Genomic DNA, 27416 nt, shown 5'->3' with positions numbered 1-27416 from the left:
AAGAAAGGAGATTCCGACTAAACGTCAGGAAGAACTTTCAGACAGTAAGAGCTGTTCAACAGTGGAAGGGACTCCCTTGAGAGCTTGTAGACTCTCCTTCCTTAGAGGGTTTTAAGCAGAGGTTGGATGGCCATCTGTCCTGGATGCTTTAGTTGAGATGCCTGCATTGCTGTGGGACGGGCTAGATGATCCTCAGGGTCCCTTTACAATTCTATGATAGGAACAGGGAGAACTAAAAGCCAGGTTTAATATTTTTTATTAAAAAATAGGTAAGTTTAACAAGCTGCTTGAAGGATGGGTGCAATGCCATAAATGCTTAGTTGGAGTGTGTGGGGTGTCTGTGTGTTATATACAGGAAAAGGAAAATCTACAGAAAATGAGACAACAAAGGCTTTAGTCCAGACCAAACACACCCAAGCCCCCCACTGTTTAATTCCTTACAAGATTATGCACATGCTCACACACATATAAAAGCAAGAATATGAATACTGATAGATTCTGAGATGCAACATGAACTGTGCCTTCCCCTACCACATACAAGTAGCAAATTGATATTTAAAACTGTTGATCTGGATAAACCCTTGCACTCCACCTCTTGCTGCCTCTCCAATGTTTGCAATATGTTAGAATGGATGGTTATAGCCAGAAGCAGTGTGAGCCAAGATAAGTGCCAACTCCCTTCAAAAAACAAAACAAAACTATCCAAAGCTGTAAGGACTCAAACCAGATGGTGCCTACATGATTACACAAAAAATTCTTACAGAAAGTTATCTCTAACCACTACACAGCAGGCTGTCAAACATCCAGCACTTATTATCCCTATGTACCACCAGACAACAAGACAATTTCTTTGTGGGAGGGAAGTACTCCTAAGTAAGAGAACTAGCACTTTTGCAGATCTGCTCAAGGGCAGAAAAAAAGCCCAGACTGAACCAGATGGAAAGTATGCGTATACAGGTGGTGCATCATCATTTGCACTCTGGGAAACAAATAAAAAAGGCCCCAAAAGTAACCAACCTACCAAGGCCTTTTTCAATTACTATGTCTCCTTTCCCAACCCTCTGCATATAGAGTGATCATAAACCAATATCTGGCTTGAGAATTCCCTCATTGGGCACAGTACTTCTCGCATTTCCTAGATGAAGGAGATTCCATGATGAAACTCACATAGGATCTCCTATTGGAGCCATTGCCTCTTACATGCAGTAAGGGATAGGAGGGGAGATATTCTGTGAACTCAACATCTGCATTGGGCTCCTAGAAACACTGTGTTGATTCCTAGATTGGTTGGAAGAGTTGACTTACTGCTGCTCCATGTGAAGTAATAAAATACAGCAATCCAGAGAAATCTAAAACTAGCAGAAAACTGCTAGAAGTAAACTTATTTGCTGCAGAAATATTTTTAATCCTTGGTACATTTTAACCTAGCTGCTTACCAAATGAAGTATTACCTGCATCATAGGATACTTTGCTTCAGCAGGACTTCCAAACCCATTAACTCCGATGAAGCTGGTGCTGAAGTAGGAGTCTGTAAGACTAGCTTCAGCCAGGGCACCTCCATCCATGCCTGCAACTAAGAAAAAGAATAATCATTTAAAACTATCAGCTTTGCAGACCCTTCCCTGACCCCAGGAATTTAAGACGCAAAAAGGTTTTACTTCTCAGAATCAGCCCTTTCCTTAAAAAAAGTGGCCCTAATAGTGCTGTGAAGCTTATTTTTTTTGTAATGATCTCCATGTGATCTTTTATATGTGTAATGTAATGTAATGTTTTTACTTCTGCCTACCTAAATACACACACACTTCTGTGAAACAGGAAGAAGCTGCTGTGGTAGGTCACTAAATAAGGATGACTACTTTGCAATTTCTCACCAACTTGGGAGTGAAAAGCAGCTGTGCTGGGCAGGATACGAATGACAAATGTCCTACCACAACAATAGTTATATGCACAGGTAACACTGTGCTGCGTTTTGTTTAGCAAAATGTGCAGCCTGAACATATGCCTCTTTCACACACACACACCCCTCAGCATCAATATTGCTTTAACCAGGTGAAGGAAGGGAACACATGTGCAAACCTGAAGCCTCCAGGGCTACTTGTCCCTATGCCGCAGGGACAAATAGAAATGAATAAGTGAAACAAGGGCTGGAAAACCATGCACAATGTGACTGGTGGTACAGATGAAATTAAGTAAAGGGTCAGAAATGTGTTTAAGGGTCTCAAGTAGAAATGCACTTTTCACCACATTTTGAAAAAGTAGAAATGTTAATTTTAACTACTAAGCACAGCAAATGAAAGTGAGAAAGAGCTAACGGCAGGGTGTACGGAAGAGATAATGTTCAGGAAATACCTGCTACTGAAGGTACCTGAAGTGCTGTTGAAGAAGTAGGTTTTAAAGAAAGAAAGGGAGACAAATGAGACAATGGAGCTTGTTTTGGAATAGTACAGCAAAAGGCAACAGCAGGAGAAGGAAACAAAGAGCCTGTTCAGGTGTTATCCCAGTTTCACTCATCACCAAGATTCATTATCCTGGGTAAGGAGAACATGTGTTAAAATACCCATAGGCTCTGCCAGTTGAGATACCAGTTTCTGGATGTGGGGGAGGAGTTATGGTAAGGACCATTTGAACCCATAACCTACTCCTAATCTCATGACAAAGATGGCAGAACAACCTAACAGGCCCAAAGAGGGATTAAACAACAGATGTTATGTTCTTATTAAGAAGCCCTACTTGAATCTTTAGTTAATGAAATTGTTGGCTCCATCACTTTTAGCGTAAGTGAAGTCCGTAACCGTCTAGATTGAAAAAAATTAATGTTCAGTTCTGTAGAAAGGTTACATCACACTTTTTATAAAAAAACTGAACGGGTAGAGCTGTGAAATCTAGTGAAAGTGCACCAGACACAATTTTCAGGGGGTTTTTAAACAACAACTTAACATTTTCAGCACATCAGTTTTCAAGCATGAAAAAAATTAACAAAATCTTGTTACTTGCAATCTGCGCTCAAAATCTGCATTAATAAATAGGAGGGCATATATAACTAGAGGAAATTGTTTTTAGTTTAGCAGGGACAGTGTTGGTTATGTGGAGCTGACCTATTTCTGCTATGCCATATGTTTGTATCAAGAGCATTATTTGTGTTCCTCAGCACTGTGCTAACTCACTACATTGAGCAAGAATGCTGCATCTTATGTTCTTTGCCCCACCAATATGACTGTGAAAACAAAGCTCTTCAATATATCTTATTTTACAAATAACCAGAGCCTGTGTTAGAGGACAGTTGACAATTATTGCTTTTAGATGCCTTAAATTAAAATCACTTCAACAGCATAAGGCATATATCAGTTATAGCCTTTTGAAAAAAGACAAACAATGGGGAAGCATTTTCTCCTAAATGCTAAACGATTGTGTATGTCACCCAATCCTAAAAGCACAAGACAACTAATATGCTTATACGGATAGGCAACTGAACACATAAAACAAAATAGGCGATAATTTTAAGTAGCTTCCTATTGGCTTAGTTCCAGCCCCCTAGAAAATATATTCTGCTGTTTAAAAAAATCTACTTACATTGGCTTTGGTGAAATGCCAGGGAAACAGTTCCATCATTGTGGGCAGCCACTGAGCAAGTCCTCTATGTGTCCTTACCATTCAAACATGGGTAACATATGGCAATGTTAAATGAGCAAGAGTGGTAAGTGCTATATATTAAACAAGATCAACCTATACAACCAGTAACCTGGAAAATGAATTTATCTAAAAGACAGCTAGTAAACCTCCAAATGCTGAGAATTCTCATATTTTGGTAGTCAAAAGCCCACACCAACTGGCCTTAAGCCAGCGGTCTTGAGCTATTTCAGTCTTGGGACAAATGTAAGATGGGATTCATTTCTATTTTTTTTTACAATAATGTATGTACATGCACACGCACACACCTTCTTTTCTGCTTCTTTTCATATCCTCCTCTGTCTCTCAGACAACTATGCATTGACCACTAGAACATCTATCTCAGAAAGCAGAGTGGGGGAAAATTTTGAAGTTCAGGACCTTATTATGGCTAGCCCCACAGTCGCACTCCCAAGGAGAGTCCAAAGGGCACAGGCAGCTGCGTTGTGCTGTTATTAAACTAGTTCCCAAATTCCACTCCCACATAGGCTTCTTGAAAATTGGTGAGGGTCTTGGAGGACCACTTAAAGGTTTTCTGCCTATTTTAGCAACTGTAATGCACCACGCTAGATACTTGAATTTTTAACTGTTATGTTACACACCCCAGGCAATCTGAATAAAGCTCACTGACCACTACATTATTATATTACGCACCTAGTTTCCTGGGAACCAAAGTAAACTATGTAACTCAGCAATGCTTCTTTCTAACTGCATAGAGTCAACATGTTAAACCATTTAACTTTAACGTAAGATATTCCACTAGCTGAAATGCAACCTTTAATTCTTAATTAGAAATGAAGACTATCTTGCAAAGAAGCATTGCCATTTAAATTACTGGTGTGAAGCATGAATCCTATCAAAGAAAAAGAAAGTAGTAAGCAGCTTATGATTATTTCCCTCATTCTCGAACTACCTCCAGACAAATGTCACCAAATTCCTAGACCCATTACAATCTCCTTCACTTGCCAAAGCAAGGAACGCCCCTTAATGACCCTGGCACTCCAGCAGATGACATCATTATTCCTGTTCTGAGAAGAGTACCAGAGCTGCATGCTCTTCCATTACATCACCAATTTTTACTCACTCCATAACTAGGTTCTGTGTCACAGTAACCCACCAACTGTACAGAAGAAATCTTTCATTTTTCCTCTTTAACACTCTTAAGAAGTGCTTTGAAAGTCAACATTAAATCATTCCTGGCTACTGGGAAGGTTTCACACTAAATAAAATTATACTGAAGTCCAAGAACACAAAGGGATACAAATAAGCCACTTTCTCAAGCAGTGTCACAAGTTGAAATACAGGCATCCCCACACTTATGCAGGATCACTCGCATGCAACCGCTTATATGCACAGCACTGGGAAATAAATAGAGTAGTACCAAGAAAGAGCTGGAGAGCCCTCTTGGCTCATGAGGACGTCCAAAGAGGATGTCAGTGAGGCTGGAGGCAGCCCCGAAGAGATCAGAGGCACAGCGGGGCTTTATTTAGGCTGCTCAGCCTCCCTGCCTAACAGCTGATGCATGGGTAGCGCAACAACATCCACAGCCACTTGTTTGCACATCCTCCAGCCTCCCCCCAGAGGATTGGATTGGAGAGAGCTGTACAGTAGGAAAAAACTGGTGCTTATAGTCTTTTCAGAGGGTGCTCCCCCCATTTATGTGATTTTCCCTTTTGCACATGGGGCCTGGAACGTAACCCCCACTTAAGTGGGGGAGGGTTACCTGTATATATGCATCAGGGCTAAATATCTGTAACAGCAATTATTGGCCCGCTTATATCTGAAAGTTCCGTGGAAGGCCTACTTGCCAGTAAAACATAGACAAGGCAGTGCAAGGAATTCATCTAAAGATGTAAAGTGTTCAATCCAATGCACATGTTCTCGGAAGTATTACAAAACTGCAGCATGAGCCTCTCCCAACACCAGCATTACTTAATAACTGTAGGGCAAAAAGGTAAAGGTAAAGGGACCCCTGACCATTAGGTCCAGTCGTGACCGGCTTTGGGGTTGCGACACTCATCTCGCTTTATTGGCCAAGGGAGCCCGCATACAGCTTCCGGGTCATGTGGCCAGCATGACTAAGCCGCTTCTGGCGAACCAGAGCAGCGCACGGAAACACCGTTTACCTTCCTGCCCGAGCGGTACCTGTTTATCTACTTGCACTTTGACGTGCTAGGTTGGCAGGAGCAGGGACTGAGCCACGGAAGCTCACCCCGTCACAGGGATTCGAACCGCTGACCTTCTGATCGGCAAGTCCTAAGCTCTGTGGTTTAACCCACAGCACCACCCGTGTCCCTAACTGTAGGGTAGGGGGTTTCTAAACTGTGGCACACAGATGAACAGTCAGTAAACTTCATTCAGGTGGTCCAAGGCACCAACTTCAGCATCCAGCACAGAACATTACAATTGCTAAATAACAAGCAGAAAAAGCAGTACAAGACCACCCTTGGCAATGTTTAAGTGGTTGGGGCGTTGGGGGTTTGTGAACCACTGCTGTAGGGAGCTAACAGTGAGGATTCAAATATAATACAGTGGAACCTCTACTCATGTACGGAATCCATTCCGGAGGTCCGTTTGTGAGTCGATTTGGGTTGCTGGTAGAAGCGCTGTTCTGCGTGTGCGCATTCGGCGGCAGCGCCGTTCTGTGCATGTGTAGATGGCAGAAGCCGCTTCTGCACACGCACGAATCACAGCAAACCCAGTATTTACTTCCGGGTTTGCCGCGGTCGCGAGTCGAATTGTTTGCGAGTAGGGGCGGTGGTAAGTCGAAGTTCTACTGTACAGATAAAGTTGATTCTATATAACACATAAATATATTATGAACTGATTTTTTTATGGATAGGTAAACTAAATGATATGGTGCTGCAGCAGTCATTCTCCACCATACACTGGAGATATGTTCCATATCTATATGCTTCTGTTCAGTTCGTTGGGGGGTAGGGGAGAGACCCACTTAGCAGCAACTAGGTCACAGTAGTTCTCAAGAATTGCAGCTGGAAAATGCCAGAAACATAAGAGCAGTTAGATCAATTTACTGTATTATTCTCACATTTGTATAGTGAGAGAGAGGTATAGGATGCTTTAAATTAAGTGCATATAAATGAGTACAAATGATGCGGCTGTTAACTCCTTACCAATTTTAGTAGAAAGTGAAACACATAAGCTGGACTGACCCAAATACTCATCCATGCAGGATGAGTAATAAGTACTCTACTTCTTGCAGCGCTTTATCCAGTCAATGCCCTAGTATTTTAACAGGTGTGCTCGCTCTCTCTTACTGGTACTGAAGTAAAAACACAATATTTACATCTCTAGCCAGTTTAAATTATCTCCTGTTCCCAGAAACCTTAAGAGTCTCCAATTATCTTTTGCAATCAGATATCTTAGTCAGCCCCATGAAAAATTTGAACTAACCTGTCTAAAGTATTATTATTGTCTTCACAGAGGAAGTCTACTCATCTACTCTAGTAGTTAATACAGCTGAAAACACTACCATCTGCCTACCAGTTTTAATTCTATCATCCCTTCTTCTGCTCCTCCCCATTTCCCCAACAAAACCAGGCAGCTTCTATTTATTTCTCTACATTAATACTGATTTTCTCTAAATGCAAATCTTCATATACATTCAAATTATAAGACCTCCTACTCTGAAAACACAGTGGTACCTACAATCACTAGCACTAGCATTGCTATCCATTAAATAAATCATACAGCATTTAGAGTAATTTAAATTATCATATTTTTCATTCATCATTGTATTATTTATTATTATTTATTAAATTTGTATACTGCCATTCATCTGAAGATCTAGAGCCGTTCACAACTTACTATTCAAGATTTTCTTGTATTTAGGCCAAGTGACCAAATATGTAGCATACTGTACTTATACAGAAACTATACATCAATCACTAAAGTAATCACACTTGAACAGTCACACATACTTGGTATGGTACCTCTATCAGAAGAACAAAAACTGTACAATCATATGTGCGTTTATACAGAAGACCCAAACTTTACTCCAGTGTAACTGCACATACGGTTGCAATCTTGAACATATAATGTACATTCTCAAACTGCACCAGAGTAATCAAAATGATTGAATACCTTGCAGCTGCGATAAAACTTGTTTTCATAAAGCAACAAAAATTAGTCCATTTTAAAATTACTTTTAATGAATGTGTCCTGCTTCCTTGTTTTTCCTTTGTACCAATCTAGTCTAATATATAAGCATGATATTAGATTTGGTAATTAAAAGCACTCAGTATCAAATGTTACACCTTCCAAAAAATTACTTCAAACATGCTACCATAGATTATTAGGTGACTGGGCGTATTAGACGGCCCCCCAAATTGGCAGCTGCAATTTGGGGGTTCGTCTTATAAGCCCAGTCTTATACACTGGGCAGCAGCAGTGGGCTCTGCTCTGCACCGGGAGAAAGCTTTCTCCCAGAGTAGAGCCCGCTGCCCATACACAGTGTATAAGACGACCCCCAACTTTTTAACCTCTTTTCCGGGGTTAAAAAGTCGTCTTATATGCCGGAATCTACGGTACATAAGATTAGGTCTCAGTGAACCTCATTAAACAGATATTAATGTCCAGTCTGCACTTGAGCAACAGAAACTTTTATTATTTCAGCATTAACCATGTTGATTTTTAAAAAATGTTATATACATTAAAACTAACCTTAAAGACACTAAATCATAAACAAACTGGTATGATACAGAACTGCTGCTTTTTAGGTGGCATGCAAAAAAAAAAATCAGGTTATTTCTCCCTTGGCAACTATTTTAATAGGTGTTGGTCTATAAATACACAGATGAGTCTTCTGAAATCATCCATTTAAGTTGAATAATTGTACTGACTAATATAAACATAAAAAGCTAGAATTAATTTCATTCCAGATCCAGGTATTGTACTATTATTTTTAGGTGCATCAGAGCACTGTTTAATATTAATATTTTCTTAATTCAGCTCCAAAGTTCAAGCACTGCTTTTTTTTTGTTCTAAAAAACTGATTGGCACATTTCAAAGATGTTCTTTTGGGTTGCTGACACCTTGAAAGTAGTCCTGTAAAATATGTCTCTTTATATCATGCAGCTATCATGACAATATCTCTTTTGAGCACAAGACAACTCAACATCTCTGAAAAGACAGTGTAATGCAGTAACAACTGCTGCTGCAAATTTTGTAGGAATTAAGCACACAATTACCGATGTGAAATGTAATCTGCACAGAGCATTTGAATCACATGGCATGGGCTATAACATATAGAAAGCAATAGCTTTTCTTTAGTGGTCAGAGGCTTGTTTGCAACAGGACAACACATGACCAATTGCTGCCCGGCAAAAAGATGGCAAGTGTTCTTGTTTCTAGGCTCATGTGGCCTACCAAAGGCTGTAATCCAGACCCCTGGGTGACATTAGCATGGCTTAATGGTGCAAATGGAAATGCCTCTTTGTCGTGCAGCTTCCAGGCTGCTACAGTGAAACAGCTTGGATCATCAGATGACAGCAGCAGGCCTGGTTTAGGATCCAGTAGATCCTGCGGTGGCTTAGCCCTGCCTATCCCCCCAAATACCAGATTTCAGGGGTTTCTACTGACTACCTCCATTTGGGTGGGTGCAACAGAGGACTAATTTCTGGAGGAGGTCACCAAAGATACCTCTGCCACATCCAAACTTCCTCTAGGACAGCAGATCTGTAGATTACTGGAAACCTCTGGCTTTAGCTTACTAAAAACCAATGCAATAAAATGCAACTAATTTTTCTTAAATTGTAACTCTCTTACTGTGTGGCTTATGTCCAATTAAGATAAACACTTTTGCATCCAATTTGCAGAGTATCACCATGAAGACACCTGATGATTGCAAACTAGAAACTTTATTATTTAGATGAAGTAACACAAACAAGTCAGCAGAATCTAATATGTAACTATGGGATAAAATGGGGCAGCAGACTAGAACGCATGAATGGTGCAATTCACATTACTACATTTTCCACAACACAATCCCATTCTGCAATCCCCTCAAGGCAGCAATCAATCAGTATTCAAACCCTAAAAAAGGAGTTCAAAGTCAGTTTAGCAGCCATACTACTATCCCATTTCCAGCAACCCAAGAAAAATGTTCAAAATGAGTCACTTGCATTATCTTAGTTGTTATCCTTACTACAACTTTGTAAGGTAGATCAGTATTACCATACATATTGCTGGTGAGACAACTGAGGCAGAGTGGCTTGCTTAAGGCCACCTAGTGAGTTCAATGGCAAAGGCAACACTCAAACCATGAACTTCATAGCACAGTCTCTACACCAGCTCTCTAGATCAGGCTTCCTCAACCTCAGCCCTCCAGATGTTTTGAGACTACAATTCCAACCATCCCTGGCCACTGGTCCTGCTAGCTAGGGATCATGGGAGTTGTAGGCCAAAAACATCTGGAGGGCTGAGGCTGAGGAAGCCTGCTCTATATCATACAAGCACTGGAGTGATTCAAAAACCTAAGTTCTATGTGGGCTTCCACTGCAAGATACCACTTTTTGGTGGGAAAAACATCCATGTAAAACTACCCTTTTTAAAAATAAGCAACCATTCTAGCAATTGTAAGTAACTGCAGGTCATACCTGCAGGTCATACCTGCTAGTGACAGTCAATTATTTGCAGAGATTCTTTCCTTTGGAATGGAATGTTTCATCTTGAACATTCTACCAAAAAGGGAAATTTGTACTAGCTGCTTTTTGTTTAATGTGTGCATGAGAAAATGGGTACTAAAGAACTCTTGTTTTTATTTATTCCTCTGAAAATTTGAACTAGAACATTTTTATTTACCTTTTATTCATTTCTTCTAACCATCTGCAGGTGATTGAGAGTTCACATTAAAACATTTGATCAAATCTAGAGCTGTAACCACAAGTTGACACGAAGCGAGCAGTGAAACCTACAGCTTTGTTGACAGGAAGAGCATGACAAGTCGTCAAGCCACACTTCAAAATATCTCCCAACAAGCTTTGTTGATTCATTTTTACATAGTGCTGACTGATTAGCAGCATCTTCCCATCAAATAACTCGAGGTGTTACGACAATGTTTGTTTCATCACATCTGGAACACTTGCAGAAGGAGCTAGCGGTGCTTTTGAGTGTGGCGGGGGAGCCAGGTCAAGTTCTCACAACTTATATTCTCAAGCAGTACTCCACTCCATTGCAGCACAAAGAAAACCACATTACAGAAGCGGGGGGGGGTGGGGGGGGGTGCGGACTGACAGACCAGGATTACTAACCCAAACCCAGGATACACTTGGTGGATTCTGAGCATATGGATGCTGCACTAAGCTATCAATCCTGTCTGGATTTTCTGAACAGGCAAGAAATTGTGTCTCCCACAACTGCTTTACTGTTTATCCTCCTTAGCAGTTGGTTTTATTTTTAAAGTCGTTCTCTCTATCATACACCCCACCAACATACTTAGTTCAAATCTCCTTACCATTATATATATCTCACCACACCTCTTTTTGTCACTTTTTTCCAAGAATCTCTCTCTGTGTGTGTATGTATGTTTGTGCACATTATCAAGATTCACTCGACACCCCCTTACTTTACCTGCCATGTGGGCGAAGGAGCATTATATAGCTTCGCCCTCTCCCGTTTTCAACACATTTTACCTCACACGTCGAAGGTTTCCAATCCCTCAGGGGAAGCAGGGAAACGGCCTCGGTGAGCCCCCCTCCTAACGCCCCCCTCTTCCCGAGCATCTCGACCGACACAGCCCTGGCTCCTCCGCGGGAAGGCCGTGGGGCCTGGGCCCGGGGCCAGAGACTCACCTGGAGCCTTTCCCGGTCCCTCCCTCCCTCCCTCCCCGTCGCCCCGCACTCACTGGCCAGCCGGGGCCCGTCCAGCCCCGCTCCGCCGCCTGCTCCGCCGTGGCCACATCCTGCGCCTCCTCCCAACAGCTCGGGGGGTTTCTTAGGCCCCGCCACGGGCGCCGCTGCCCCATGCCCGGAGTAGCCGCCGACGTGCCCGGGCGAAGCGGCCACGGCCGGGGCAGCGGGGCCCGGAGGGAGCCCGAGCGGGAGCCCGCCGAGGGCCACAGGGGGCGGCGGCCCAGGGCAGGCGGCCGAAGCTCCGCCGGGCTCCTCGTGCAGGAACTGGCACTCCTCGCCGTAGAAGCACGTCTTGTCCTTCGCGTAGTAGCGGCAGAACTTCAGCTTCACCCCGACCGGAGCCGCCGCGGCCGCCGGCCCGGGGGGCGGCCCCACCGCCGCAGCCGCCACCGCCGCCGCGGCAGCCGCCACCACCGGGGAGGAGCAAGGGATCCCGCCGCTGTTCATGGCGGCCGCTACAGCAGCGCGGGCAGGGCCGAGGCCGCCTCCGCTGGCACCGCCGCTGCCGGCCGCAGCACCATCGGGGGAGAGGCAGGCGGGCGGGCGGGCGGCGGCGGCGGCGGCAGCCCGGGTCCGGTCGCCGCTGTCACAGCCCCGAGTTCCGGCGTCGGCGAGGGAGCGTCGCAGGCGGGCAAGGGCGCGCAGAGAGGGCCGGGGGCGCTTCTCTCAAGTGGGTCGGGCGAGCCCGCCGAGGAGTCCGAGGCGAGGGATGGGCCCGCGGCGGACGCGGGAAGCTGGGCCCTCGGCCAGGCTGATTGATGGTCCGGCGGCGGCGGCGGCGGCGTTGTTTATTCCATTTTCCTCTTCCTGAGCTGCCTCCTCGGTGCGCCTGCGCCGCACAAGGGCCCGCTGGGTAATCCGGGCCTGGAGCAGGCGGAGGCGCGTGTGGAGGCCCAGCCCTTGCAAGGGCGGAGGCGGGGAGAGAGAGGCAGAGGAGGTTTCTACCGTCACAAGCGGCGCTGCTCCCATTTCACGGCCTTCGAAGCCCGCTTTTTGCGACTTCTCACGGGCAGTGCTCTCGTTAGGGTCCGCAGAAGCTCTCCTCTGCCGTTTCTTTCGCCCAGGATAGCCAAACACTCGGCCGCCTCGGGACAAGCTCTTCGTGCTGAGCTGGGCTTTAGTCCGAGGGTAGGGAAGTGGCGGCCTCCCAGCTGTTGTCGGGCTCCAGGTCTCCTTCTCCCTAACTGTTGGGCGTGCTGGCTGCGGCTGGTGGTGGGAACGAGGGGTCCCCACGTTCCTCACCCCGGCTTTAATCCGTGAGCACGTGGGGCCCCCAGTTTTGCAGCAGCCACAGTTAGGGCTGGGCAAATGCGTCGAAATTGGTTGCTCTCATTTTCTTATTTTCCCAGTCTTCGTTCTCTGCATGGCCACATCAGTTTTTGATGTATGTGTGTATACATGCAGTTAAAAGTTCTCACAATTAATTGGCATTTTAATGCGAATTTATCCTAATGGGGTTGTATGCAATTTCCCCTAACACATAACACTTTGGCAAAGCACTTTCCCCTATTGCAATGCGCTTAGATTTCATTTTTAGTAATAAATGCGTTTAGATGCACAATTTATCATGGGTGTAGTCAGGATTTTTGTTAGGTGGGGTGGGGCAGAAACAACGTGATTGGTCAGTAGAGTACTGTATTTCTATTGTTTTACTTGATTGGGGGGGGGCACAGCCTCCTCCCTGCTCCCCCCTTGACTATGCCCATGCACTTTACCCAAGAATATACATGTTTTTAGCACATTTGTTGGCTGGAGAATTGCATTGCACAATTCATGGAAGAGTGAATTTTGGAAGTGCCGTTGATGAAAAGGTTCTAAATAAATCTCTGCATGTCACAGCATAAGTAACAGGAGGGCCTTATTCAATTAGCTTAGTGAGTGGAGATACTATTTTTGTTAATTTATGATTCGCCTTTCATATAAAATGTCTCAAGACAATTTACATACATATCATAAAGACACAAATGGGTTTTTAAAGCAATACAAAAACAAGGTAGGTTGGTTCAAAAGCAATACAAAATGAACACAACACCTTTCCTATAGATATAGTGACTCCGTTTACGGCTTTGTAGGTAAAAACAAAAATGTTTAACCTGTTTATTTGTTGTAGTTTATTTGCTGCTAATGTAAATTGTGCTGCTAGATAGGATTTCTCATTAAGCACCTTCACTGTTGCATTTTGCAAAATACAGAAATACACTTAGCAAACTTGGTGTGTGTGCTGATTTGGAGTAAGGAAACCACTTTCAGAAAGATTAAGCACCTTTCCATCCCCACAAGGGCATAGCCAGGATTAAAAACCTGGAGCTGCTTCCTGGATAGTGTACCTGTATAATATATCAGTAATATATTCTACAAGCTTTAAAACATACTGGGTGCACACCTAAAAATACAAGGTATGTATATATTATGCTCAGGGCCTTTTTCCGCAGAACTGAAAAAAATATAACAACCCACAGTATCTCAATACAATAAACACATTCATAATAAGGGAATGAATTGTCCATTCAATAAGTTAGGCATAGCAACAATCAAGCCAGTTGCCTAAATCAATTACTTGATTATAAGAATATTACAAATAGCTGATGAAACTATTCCTAACTATTGTAATTCCAAGTTACTTCGCTCCATCTGTCGTCCTCTCATCTTTTCATGGGTTCTGGCATCTGTTAAGTGGTGGGGATATTATTTGGCATTTTAGCAACTTGGGTACGACATCACATAAATGGTTCTTTTTTTTTGTCACCACACCACCCTTTCAACTAGACTGTAGTTTGTGCACCTGATAGTCCTCTGGCCTGGTTTAATGGCTTGTTGAGCTTATTAAGGCCTTGTTACGGCTCTTAACAGCTGTGCCTCCCTAAGTTGCTTCATCTCCTGCTTTCCTTTCAGTGGGGTGAGGATCCTGGATTCCCACGTGCTCTGTAGCTGAGTTGAAACCATTATACCCTTCACATCCCTGCTCAAATTGCCATTGAGATTTCTTGTTGGTCCTTGGCCCTTTTGAGCTCTACAGTTTCATCCCCTGGGGTTATTTGGCAATACAAACACATAGAAAAGGAAAAGGTGCCTGCAAAAATGTTGATAAGGATAGTTGGAGTAAACAACTAGGGTTTCTTGAGCATTCAGCCTGAATTGTTTGCAGAGATTAGAACGTGGCTATGTAATGAGCATTCATCCCAATTTGCAGAGAGGTTAGAATCAGGTCACATCCACACCAGGCCTTTAAAGCACGTTTCTTCCCCCCAAAGAATCCTGCAAACTATAGTTTACCTCTCACAGAGCTACAATTCCCCTCATCCTTAACCAAATGTAGTTCCCGGGTTTCTCAAGAAGGCTTGCACTATCTGGTGTGGCTGTAGCTGTAGCTGTCATGTCACACAAGTGCTATCCCACAGTTTCAAGTTCTTTTTCACATTGTGTTCCTTATCACAGAAGTCTGATCTTTTGGGAAATCATGTTTGTTCTGCAAGAGCTACAAATCAGCTTTAATTATGGAGCCTGAATTTACCAGGGTGTGGTTGAATCCCACTCAGAATTAGTGACAGTCTTGAAGTGCTCTAGGATAGGCTGTGACTTAGGACCAGCTAGGTGACTATCAGGCATTGGGGATCCAATCCAAATCTGTACTTGGCAGGGGAGCACTTCCGGACTGCCACTGTTTTTGGGTGCTGTTCAATCACATCCCTGATATGCGCTAATAACTATCTCACTTCTCCAAGCAATAGTCTTCATCTAGCCAAAATGACACCATCTCTACACACAAGAGAGAGTTAGCAGCAGGTTTGGGGAAACGCGAAAATTTTCAGAAAAATAAAAATGTTTCCTTAAGGCAAGTAGAATGAGAACTGAGCATTCTCAGTGACCCTGGAATGCTGTGTGACTCTGGGGAGGGAGGATAAACCAGGTGGGAGGGCGAATGGTATGGATATCCCTAGAAGAAGACATGACTGACTGACGGAACAGCAAATAGGATCACTCCACGCCTCAATATTTTGTTGCAGGACATGCTCGTTTATTTTGTAAAAGCCATTCAGAGAATTACAATGTGGCAAATTACTTTGTCTAATTTGGCCTTCAATCTCTAGCAAGGAGAAATTCTGTCAAAAGAGAAGTTCATGTGCTAGACGGGCTACAAATTTTCACAGCGAAAATATTTCTGCAAACCAAACAGCTTTTAAAACCTATCCACGCATACCACAGAGTGGCGTGCTACTTCCACTCAAGCATGTTCAGTGGAAATATTGTTCGCGCCAAAAAAAGACGAGAAACCTACTTTGGTTGGATGTTAAATGCCTTTCACTTTCGACTTCTGCTCAGCAGATAAGATCAATCAAAGGTTGTGGTCCTCAAACCATTTCCCCTCCAGAATAGGGCTGTAGAAATTAATGACGTCTCAGGTGGATTCACACTTTCATTTCCCTTATCAGAATACTTTATGAGTTATCCACAATAACTCATACAACCACAAGTGTCAATGAGCAATTTCTGGAAGCATACGTAGATATACCACATCAATGAGAAGCAGCTGTAAGCAACCCTTTTATATATGTGTGTGTGTGTGTGTGTGTGTGTGTGTGTGTGTGTGTAATGTGTTCCTGTGTTAACAGATCTGTGGTATGGAGATAGCAAAACTGCTGAGTTTGGGTGTGTAAAATAAATCCATCCTAAGCACTTCACGACTGACACCTTACGGAAAGAAGGACCTGTTACTCTCCATATGTTGTTGTTGTGGTTAAATTTATTACCTGCGCTTCACCAGCAGGTACTAAGGAGGGTTACAACAATTTAAAATTCAAAGCAGTTAAAACAGATTGCAATAACAGGGATATGGTGGACCCCGGAAAAACAGGTCTCAAAGTCCAGAGTAAAGAGGTGTGTCTACTGCATTTGCTGGCAGCTGTATAGTGAAGAAGCCAATTGCATCAAATTAGGTGCTGTCACAGAGAATGCCCTCTCCTGGCCCATGATTCCTCAAACTTCTGAGGGAGGTGGAACTACCCAGAGGGCCTCCTCTTTTGTTGGACGCCATCGGCTTCAGCCAACATGGTGAATAGTCAGATTATGTTTTAGTCCAGCAATTTCTGGAAGTTCTCCACTCGTCTCTTACAGCCTTGTCCAGCATCCAATTAAACTAGGATATCTGGATTTAAATGTGCTTGGTCAATGAGAGAAAGTTAGTTTCAGTTCAAGGGTCCTGATTTAAGTGGGGTTTTGGACTTGAGCCCAAATTTATCTGCGGACAGAATCCTTCAGTACATGTGGTGATGATTACAAACGCTGATGTTACCATGAGCTATCTAAAGCCTGCCTTTTATTAAAAGTTTGCCTCCTTCTGATAATTCAGTGACGTGTCATTTGAATATAAAAGCTCTGCTTAGATACCTGACAATTATGGGAGTATCATACCTATCATATTTAGTTATTATAATAGCTATGAGGAGGCCTCTTCAGGGCTCTTCCTGAAAAGAAAAAAAAGAAGCTATTTCAGGTTCATGCTTCCCCCCCACCCGCCCGCCGCTTTTTTTGAAGAAGTGGTTTACGGTACAGAGGCTGCAGTTTCAGACCCTGAGCTCTAACAGAAGCACACCACAGCTATGAGCATGCATCAGGAAGGCACCTGGGCCAGCAGAAGCCAACTTCAGCTGCTTGGTAAGCATAACCACCGACTTCAGTGGAACCAGGATGAATGCTATGGCCTCCTGTTTGCTTTGGATTATAGCTGAAATAATGCCATTTTCTGCTTTCTTCTTCTCATCCAGATGTTCCCTCTCTCCTTTCCCACCTGCCGCATTCATTCCCTCCCTCTCTGAACTCTTCTTTCCCCCATTCTCTGTTTTTCTACTTCCTTTCCCTCCTGTCTCCTTGTCCTCCTCCCCTTTCCTCTTTCCTCTTTCCCTTCCATTCTCCTTGCTGCTCCTATACCTTTCTCTTCTGTCTGTTTTCCCTGACTAGAGAGAAAGGTTTTGCCAACATAATGGATGCGTAAAGGCTGCTGATTGCTTACAAAAGAGGTAATGCAATGACTTCCACTAGAAAAGCTTCTCTTGGCACAGTTGCAGTGGAAACTGTCAAAAGGCAATGGGACCAATGTTTTAGTAAGGAAGAATGGAAGTGGTGATTCATTATTAGCAGTGGTCAACTTGGGACTTTCAAATTTCAGCAGCAATGCCAAAATTCAGGTGCTTCTTCCAGTCCATTCTGAGTCCTTGTTGTGGTGCCCTCTGCAGCACTCAGTGCAGGCAAACTGGTCATGCACCTCTGCTCTCAGATTAGATTTGGGCTGCGTTGTCAAGTGATGCAAACAGTGCATGTTCATGAAGCTGTAAGCCTTAGATCAAGGATGAGGAAACTATTGCCCCTCCCAATGTTGTTGGACTCCAGCTTCCATCAGCCCTAGCCAGCATGACCAATAATCGTGGAGGATGGGACTTGTAGTCCATCAACATCAAGAGGGACACAGGTTCCCAAACCAAGCCTTGGAGCATTATCAGAAACATGATTTTTCAATCTATGGCAGTGCTTCCTAAACTGTGGTCCCTGAGCTTCATTCAGGTGGTCCATGGCATGTCCACATTAAATATTCATAGTGATTCTCAAATGTATTTTTCACTCCTTTTTTCTTTTATTGACTTTAATTGTATTACAATTTGAATTCATTGGAACTGGGAGGTAATCAGAGTTCTTAGGGCATGGAGTTCCACATGCAAGCTGCCACCACAGAGGTCAGATCCACACCATACATTTAAAACACATGACTTACCCCAAAGAAGAAGGGACGCTGTGGTCTAAACCACCGAGATTAGGGCTTGCTGATCAGAAGGTCAGCGGTTCGAATCCCCGCGACAGAGTGAGCTCCCATTGCTTGGTCCCAGCTCCTGTCCACCTAGCATTTCGAAAGCACGTCAAAGTGCAAGTAGATAAATAGGTACCGCTCCAGTGGGAAGGTAAACGGTGTTCCCATGTGCTGCTCTGGTTCGCCAGAAGTGGTTTAGTCATGCTGGCCACATGACCTGGAAGCTGTCTGCGGACAAACGCCGGCTATAGAGCGAGATGAGCACCACAACCCCAGAGTCGTCCACGACTGGACCTTGAAGGGGCGGGAAATGTGTTTGTACTTGTACACAGTTGTTGAAGGATGATGTAAGACCTAATGTGTATTGCTATTAACCTTATTACTGTTTGGGGGAAAACCCGTGTGAAATTCCAATGGACTCCAGTGGAACCCTAGTTCAGAGTTAAAATATCACGTCTTTTGTTACAAGGGAGAAAACAGACAATCTCCGGTCTCCTAGTTTAGCCATCCCATTCTCTCCAACTTTTGTTCCAATGCACTTGCCTGCAGGGCTGACACAATGTCTCTGCCATGCCAGTATATATATATATGATTTCTTATGGGCTTAGCAGCTGGAACATCTGCTGTTACACTCTTATCTTCTGATCTACTTTAGCCTGTCTTAGGACTGGGCTTGGGACTCTCAGTTTGCTTGGTTCATTCATGACAGGACATTTGCACAAGGTCCTATATGCTGAACTCTGGTAAAAGTGTTGAGGTTTGATTGATGCTTCCTTGCACAATGCAGCCCAAAGTATTTTTACTGAGAAAATTTCATGGAGTACAGTGTACAATATTCCTATCCATGTATGCTTGGAACTGTGGTCGACATCTCTTTTGCACGTAGTACAAACCAAAATCTCATCCAAACTTAAGAACCCAACAAAATTAGTGCAGCTAGAACATAATTTCACTGAGGTCTTTGCTCCTCTTATTGTATGTTCTAAATCAAAATTCAACCCAGATCTGTGCATACTTCCCTGGAAGTAAATCTCATAGAATACAATGGTGCTTCCTTCCCAGTAAATGTGCATACAGCTGCAGCCTTAACCTTCAAGAGAAAATACGCAAAGTGCTTTCCAGAGAGTTTGCTATCAGTCCAAATCTCTCTAACGCTGTCCAAGATCAAACTACTTTTGCAAGTTTAAAGCAGACATTGGTTGTGCGTGGTGCTGCTGGCTGGCTGGCTGGCCTCGCATGATAATATCAGGAAAGCCTGTCAACTCCCTGGAGCAGTTTTGCACTAACACCCCCCTTTTTAAAAATTAAGAGGAGATAAATGAATGGATAGAGGCAGAAACACTGTTGTGTTGTTTTTAGAGGGGCAGTCTTAAACTCACTTTTACTCAAACTATACCCATTGGAATTAATGGACCTAGCTTAGTCATGTTCATTAGTTTTGATGGCTTTACTCTGAGTAAAATGAGTAGACAATCACCCATGATATTTATAAAAATAGGGATGGATGGGGAACCTGTGACCCTCCAGATACTGTGGGACTTCAACTTCCACCAACCCTAACCCTTGACCATGCTGGCTGGGGACTGATGGGACTTGGAGTCCAACAATATCTGGAGGACCACCAGCTCTCCATCCCTCTCTTAAAAGGCAGACCACCTGCCTGATGTGCAACTGAGCCAGCAATCAATTTCCTGGCATGTACTTGGTTCATGTGCAAAGTTGGGGGTGATATTGCAAGCTGAGCTCTGAGCTCTCTTTATGCAATGCAGAACTTCAGTCTTCCTCTGGTAGCCTGCTCTCTCTATGCCTGGAGCAACGGCCCCTTCATTTTTCCTCAATCCAGTTTCTCTCCTCTCTTTGGGTCCTTCTTTCCAACTCTTTTAGAAGTATTTCTTGAATGATTTTAACTCCTTATCTCCTTTCTGGCCCATCTACACATTGTCAGGATTTTTGCTCCCCACTCTTACCTGCCACAGCTTTGTCTAATGTAGGTTAAACTCTAATATAGGTTAAATTCTCAGAGAAGGAGCTCATTGCTATGTTATGCATCTAGCCTATGGCACCTCCTTCGTTTGTCTGCTTTGCTAGAAAGTTGACATCCACCAACTGGAGCCAGGTGCCAGACAGTGACTCAGGTGGGTGGACATAAGCTAAGAATTAAGGAATAGGGTGCTCCTGAGCACATGCTCAGACCATTTCTTATCAGTATGCACAAAAGCCCTTTCACATAGAAATCAACATCTGCCTGCCCCCAAACCACTTTTATTTGATAAAGCAAATTCTGTACACACTGTACATTTAAAGCACATGGCTTCTCTTCCCCTTGCAAAATTCTGGGAACTGTAGCTTACCCAGCACCCTTAACCAACCACGGTTCCCAGGAGTCTTTAAAGGATGTTGTGTGGTTTGAATGTATGGTGTGTATGCAGCCTTAATTTGGGGAAGGGGAAACTTTTTGGTCGTTGCAATTGTTACAGTGCCCAAATTATAAACGTTTGCCAATTTCCTGCAAATCACTCATGATCTCGCTTCTGCCCACCCATTGCTGTACATCATCTAGCACACTGGTGCTGCTGAAATATAGGTGCTCAAGAGTAACAAAACAGGCCCAGCAGCTGTTCGGCTTACCAATCTGAAGAGTCTTCATAAAAAAGTATCACCTTCTTGGCATGTTGTCAAAGTTGAAGGTTTCAAAGCCAGACAGCAATAAAACCAAGCAGGTTTTGCAGTTATTGCGGTATAATGAGCTGTTGTCTTATGTGCACATGTGCTCTAAGCATCACATGCAAACGTTGGTTACTACCGTGTTGTACTCTCACATGTACATGGGTGTGTGAGTGGGTGTGCTGTGAATGTGGATGCATACTCACTTGGCCAACACAGTGAGATCTTTTCCTAACTGGTGGCAACATTCAGTGTGATGGACTGAGGGAAAATGGGAGCCACCCATGTAGGTCAACAAGACAAGATTCATTTAAGATATAACTTGTTATTGTCACTGAAATGTCTGAGACTGAGTGGATAATTATTTTTCCTTTTAACTCAACATCTGGCTTCATGAATTTGCCTGCCCCATTCAGCAGAATGATTGCACTCTCAAAAGCATACCTGAGCATGTTTAGGCATTGAAGAGCTGCCAGCTGTGCTAAATTAGAAAACATCCAGAGGCAGAGACAAGTTGGATCCTGACTATTAACACCACCAACACACACACTTTTGCAAAACAAACAACATGGCTCTATGAAGTTAATTCTCGCTGAGATTAACTTGGTACTGTACAGAGATAATTCCTTGATACAGCACGGGGATTTCTGTTCCCAGTGCGATATAACATGGAGCCGCTGATAAATGCACACCCACCACGTTGTATGGTATTTATATTTAGGATGTAGGTCTTGTGTTATTCTAAAAGGGCAGTAGTATATGTTGTGTAGGTATATTGCAATAATGGAACGTTTGATGTAATATCCGTAATACAGTGGTACCTGTGGTTGCGAACGGGATCCGTTCCGGAGCACCGTTCGTAACATGAGCAGAACGCAACCCGCGTCTGCGTGCGCACGAGTTACGATTCACTGCTTCTGTGCATGCACGTGACATCATTTTGAGCAACTGCGCATGCGCGAGCAGCAAAACCCGGAAGTAACCCTTTCCGATACTTCCGGGTCGCTGCGGGACGCAACCTGAAAATGTTCAACCTGAAGCAAATGCTACACGAGGTATGACTGTATATCTCTTTAAAAGATAGGATTAGCATGTCAGTCTCTGCTGGGTGTTATTATAAGTAGTTAAATATGAAGCTGGCAATGTTGTTGGAGGGAGGAAAGCAAAGTAGTCTTGTTTAGGGCGATAGGTCTTTTGGAGCTGTAATGGATGGAATGTATTTTAAATGTTAAATTTCTTTTTTAACTGTTGCTACTCGGATACTTGGCTAGGTTAGGAATTTCATGGTCAATATTTAGAAACTGGTTATGACTATAACACATCTTTTTTGTTCTATTATTTATTTATTCATTTATTCAATTTATACACCGCCCTATACCTGGAGGTTTCAGGGCGGTTCACAAAGAAGACCACAATGTATAAAACCAAACCAAAACCAATAACCCAATAAGGTAAAGGTAAAGGTAAAGGTACCCCTGCCCGTACGGGCCAGTCTTGACAGACTCTGGGGTTGTGCGCCCATCTCACTTAAGAGGCCAGGGGCCAGCGCTGTCCGGAGACACTTCCGGGTCACGTGGCCAGCGTGACATCGCTGCTCTGGCGAGCCAGAGTCGCACACGGAAACGCCGTTTACCTTCCCGCTGGTAAGCGGTCCCTATTTATCTACTTGCACCCGGAGGTGCTTTCGAACTGCTAGGTTGGCAGGCGCTGGGACCGAGCAGCGGGAGCGCACCCCGCCGCAGGGATTCGAACCGCCGACCTTTCGATCGGCAAGTCCTAGGCACTGAGGCTTTAACCCACAGCGCCACCTGCGTCCCAATATAACCCAATAACCCCACCCCAAAAAAGAACCACATTCTAAAAGGGTGTTGGATGTTAATAAGATCAACCAAAGGCCTGGTTAAGAAGGAACGTTTTTGCCTGGTGCCTAAAGCTGTATAATGAAGGTGCCAGGCGAATTTCCCTGGAAAGAGCATTCCACAGATGGGGAGCCACTGCAGAGAAGGCCCATTCTCATGTTGCCACCCTCTGGACCTCTCAAGGAGGTGACACACGAAGGAGGGCCTCGGAAGATGATCTTAGGGTCTGGGTAGGTTCATATGGGAAGAGGCAGTCCTTGAGGTATTGTGGTCCTGAGCCATTTAGGCCTTTATAGGTCAAAACCGGCACTTTGAATTGGGCCCGGAAACTAATTGGTAACCAGTGCAGTTGGACCAGGATCGCTGTAATATGCTCAAACCATCTTGCTCCGGTGAGCAACCTGGCTGCTGAATTCTGCACTATTCATTTATTTGCAATATTTATTTACAACAGAGCAGCATAGAGTCAACAAAAGAAGTGGGTCCCACAAACCAAGACTATATGTGCAGTATTAGCAAATACTTTTTTTTAAAAAAAAAAAATTAAATACATGCATAACTCCTGTTACACATGAGCACAGCTTCTTTGGCGCTGTAAGAAGAGTGTGCTGGATCAGGCCCATCTACTCCATCATCCTATTTTCACAGTGGCCAACCAGTTGCCTTGGGAAGCCTGAAAGCAGGACCTGCTTGTGGTCCCCAGCTATTGGCATTTAGTCAGAAGCATACTGCCTCCAGCACTGGAAATAGAATTTACCCATCGTAGCTAACAGCCTTTGCAGAAGAAAGGGGCAGATCCACTGATTTCGCAGTGTTGTGCATGCAGCCTGTTGTGGAATCTTGTGCACACAGAAAATAACGTGTCTCAGCAGAGATGGTGAGGATGGAGCCATGACTCTGCCTCTGAGTGCCCAAGCAATAATTAATTACTTCCTCATAAATGACTATCCACTTTTCATCTTTGTGATCTCTGGCCTGTCATTTCTGCACCTGGAGATGCTTATATATAGCAAGCAGTCTGTGGCGCGTGTGCATCTCTGGAGAGGGTATAACCACAGGGAATCCCCATGCTGCACAAAATTATGATAGTGAATGTATAAATATTCATTTGTTCAAGCCAAGATTCCCAGCGTGTTTTGAATTTGAATTGCCTTTCAGCAGGAAGGTTTTAAGAAACAGATGCATAAAATTACAAGTGTGCTTCCATGGGCAAGACTGCCAATCAGCTCGTCCGTGCAGTGGTGACGTCAAGCCTCACTGAATCATAGAATCATAGAATCATAGAGTTGGAAGAGACCACAAGGGCCATCGAGTCCAACACCCTGCCAAGCAGGAAACACCATCAGAGCACTCCTGACATATGGTTGTCAAGCCTCTGCCTAAAGACCTCCAAAGAAGGAGACTCCACCACACTCCTTGGCAGCAAATTCCACTGTCAAACAGCTCTTACTGTCAGGAAGTTCTTCCTAATGTTTAGATGGAATCTTTTTTCTTGTAGTTTGGAACCATTGCTCCGTGTCCGCTTCTCTGGAGCAGCAGAAAACAACCTTTCTCCCTCCTCTATGTGACATGAGTTCCTCTTAAGGCAGGGTTCAAAACCTGCAAAGGAAAAATTACTCATCTGGCGGCGTGATGGTGTCAGGTGATGTAGCTGGCCACGCTCAATTGTCTAAGTGGTCCATGGGGGAGCTCACTCTGGGTTAGAACCCTCCTCATCAGTTGCAAATGGCTTTTGCAAAGTTGGGAGCAGGAGGTTGTGGTAAGTCTCTACTCTCCTAATGCCCCACCCACCCTTCTGTTCCGTAAACCGATGAGAATGCTGTCAGAAAGTTGGGAGATGGCGGCAACTCATTGCTCTAATCCAGCCTTCACTCCCATATTAAAGCTTCAGCCTGAATCCCATTTGCATGGAAGTAAGCCTTTCCGAATTCATTCTGATTTGGTTAGCATTGCACTGCAAGGAGACTTGCCAGTTGAAAACTGTGTTGTTTTTCAAAAGTCGGTGCTGGAGATTAAAAATTAATATGCAAAAGTTTAAAAGGTGCAAGGAGATAGGATAATAATATATTAAGGATGGAATAACAAATAAAGTGAATAACGCAACAATAACAAATATAATAGCAGGTAAAGAAGGTTGCACATGGGTGGAGGGAAGTGCTGGGCTGCAGGGGAGATAGGTGAAGGGATTAATTGAAATTGTTAAAGATTGGTATAGGATTTAAGAGACTTAAATTTTTAATAAAGATTCTATAAGGAAAGCAGAAAGCAGCAAGAAATATCAAGTAAAGGTATCAGAGAGGAGATTTGTGTAAATGAAAACACAAGACCTATGGTTTTGTTACATATGATTTTATTTTGGAGTTGACTGTTTATTTCGGAGTTGTTTGTTGTAAAGAATGTATATTATGTGAATAAAATAATAAAGGATTTGGGGGAAAAGAAAAGAAAAAAGAAAACTTTGTTTTTTTCCAATAGCTGCAATTCAATTTATGGAGGCATAAGCTCTGTTGAGGACACGGGTGGCGCTGTGGGTTAAACCACAGAGCCTAGGACTTGCCGATCAGAAGGTCGGTGGTTCGAATCCCCACGACGAGGTGAGCTCCCATTGCTTGGTCCCTGCTCCTGCCAACCTAGCAGTTCGAAAGCACATCAAAGTGCAAGTAGATAAATAGGTACCGCTCTGGCGGGAAGGTAAACGGTGTTTTCGTGCGCTGCTTTGGTTCACCCGAAGCGGCTTAGTCCTGCTGGCCACATGACCTGTACGCCAGCTCCCTCGGCCAATAAAGCGAGATGAGCACCGCAACCCCAGAGTCGGTCACGACTGGACCTAATGGTCAGGGGTCCCTTTACCTTATACATGATTAGGATTACACTGTAAGACAGAACGTTGTCATCCAACAATCAGGTGCTTCTGTCCCATCCCATTCTTATGTTGTCATCTTGAATGTTCTAGCTTGATGTATGGGAAGGACAAGTCAGTCGTAGGTCAGAAATGATTCTTTCCTTTCAAAGGGGAAGTCCAGAGGTGACTAAAATGACAAACAGTATCATTTCTTCAGTTGTTGTTGGAACCTTATTAGAGCTGCATTTTCATTTCTCCATTGTGTGTGTCCTGCCGTCGCCTACACACTTTCCGGGCTGGTAACGTATTGTAGGCTATGGCACAGGATCATTGGCTAGGATAGTGGCCTAATATCCTCAAAGCATTGTGCAGTGGTACCAAGACACCATTGCTTATACCCATGTTGGTTAAATATTTCAATATTTTATGGGACATCTGCATCTACCCTCTTAAACAACAGCAGTAACTTCAGCAATTAAGTACTACGGCTCTGTACCGTCCACACTGTTGACTGAAAACAATTCCTTTTCCACTTTAGTGCAATGGTGGGGAACCTTCAGCCTGTGGGCCTCTTTAGGTCCATCAAATCTCCCTCTTTGACCTGTGAGGCTACTTCAGCCAAGCCATGTCAACCTGCCGTCCACCTGATGTCATATAGGATGGCAAATGTAGGGCAGGTAATGTGCCGAAAGAGGGTTTGTGAACACTGTGTACCATCTCATTGTTGGTACTCACAATCTGCCTGGGGAAATGGATTACCTGACACCATTTTGATATCAGGTGATTGACAGGTGAGCAGCTCTGCGCACCTGCCAAGCTTGGCCCTTGGGGGTGGGAGAGATTAGGATCTAGCCTGCTACCTGGATTCAGTTTCCCATTCCTGCTTTAGTGCATCTGCACCTACTGAGATCAAGTATTTTACTGCTGAAATTGTTGTTGACATTTGGTTAGCAGCACCAAAGTGACCTCCCCAGGGTGCAAGCCTAGGCACTTCCGGACAAACCTGCTGCTATATCGTAAGGCACTTGTAATGTGCCCCCATCTCTGGGGAGAATTGATAGATAGATAGAGAAGGACACCCTCTTCAAGCAATAAACGCAGGAGGTGTAGTTCTATTCTGTAGAGGCAGCTTCTAGGGCTGTGCATCAGATTTGGCAAGAGCCCGAGCCGCATTGGGCTGATTTGGGGGATCTAAGGCTTTACCTCAAACCTAGACAGCATCTTAACAAGCAGAGACATCACCTTGCTGACAAAGGTCTGTATAGTTAAAGCTATGGTTTTCTCAGTAGTGATGTATGGAAGTGAGAGCTGGACCATAAAGAAGGCTGATCACCAAAGAATTGATGCTTTTGAATTATGGTGCTGGAGGAGACTCTTGAGAGTCCCATGGACTGCAAGAAGATCAAACCTATCCATTCTGAAGGAAATCAGCCCTGAGTGCTCACTGGAAGGACAGATCCTGAAGCTGAGGCTCCAATACTTTGGCCACCACATGAGAAGAGAAGACTCCCTGGAAAAGACCCTGATGTTGGGAAAGATTGAGAGTACAAGGAGAAGGGGACGACAGACGACGAGATGGTTGGACAGTGTTCTCAAAGCTACCAGCATGACTTTGACCAAACTGCGGGAGGCAGTGGAAGACAGGAGTACCTGGATTGCTCTGGTCCACGGGGTCACGAAGAGTCGGACATGACTAAACGACTAAACAACAACAACAA

General features: G+C 44.1%; 2 protein-coding genes and 1 long non-coding RNA gene across 4 annotated transcripts in view; 1 reads left to right on the top strand and 2 right to left on the bottom strand.

Moving 5' to 3' along the window:
* The window catches only part of PAN3 (poly(A) specific ribonuclease subunit PAN3), a 59418-nt gene extending 47419 nt beyond the window's left edge, over positions 1-11999 (bottom strand). For both annotated transcript variants that reach the window (XM_079973548.1, XM_079973549.1), the window contains exons 1-2: positions 11531-11999; positions 1452-1573 (exon numbers count right to left, since the gene is read on the bottom strand). In XM_079973548.1, the coding sequence (XP_079829674.1) occupies positions 1452-1573; positions 11531-11984 (576 nt within the window). In that variant the 5' untranslated portion in view covers positions 11985-11999. The remainder of the gene's footprint in view (positions 1-1451; positions 1574-11530) is intronic.
* Positions 12000-17119: 5120 nt separating this feature from the next.
* The window catches only part of FLT3 (fms related receptor tyrosine kinase 3), a 54140-nt gene continuing 43843 nt past the window's right edge, over positions 17120-27416 (top strand). The window contains exon 1 of the mRNA XM_079973487.1: positions 17120-17189. Coding sequence (XP_079829613.1) covers positions 17135-17189 — 55 coding nt within the window. The 5' untranslated portion in view covers positions 17120-17134. The remainder of the gene's footprint in view (positions 17190-27416) is intronic.
* The window catches only part of LOC307215185, a 371333-nt gene continuing 368283 nt past the window's right edge, over positions 24367-27416 (bottom strand). Inside the window, exon 3 of the long non-coding RNA XR_013838358.1 lies at positions 24367-24407. This is a non-coding gene — a long non-coding RNA (uncharacterized lncRNA). The remainder of the gene's footprint in view (positions 24408-27416) is intronic.

This window comes from Podarcis cretensis, assembly GCF_951804945.1.
Source record: "Podarcis cretensis genome assembly, chromosome: 4".
Taxonomy (NCBI): domain Eukaryota; kingdom Metazoa; phylum Chordata; class Lepidosauria; order Squamata; family Lacertidae; genus Podarcis; species Podarcis cretensis.
This window is presented reverse-complemented; position numbering and strand designations above follow the sequence as displayed.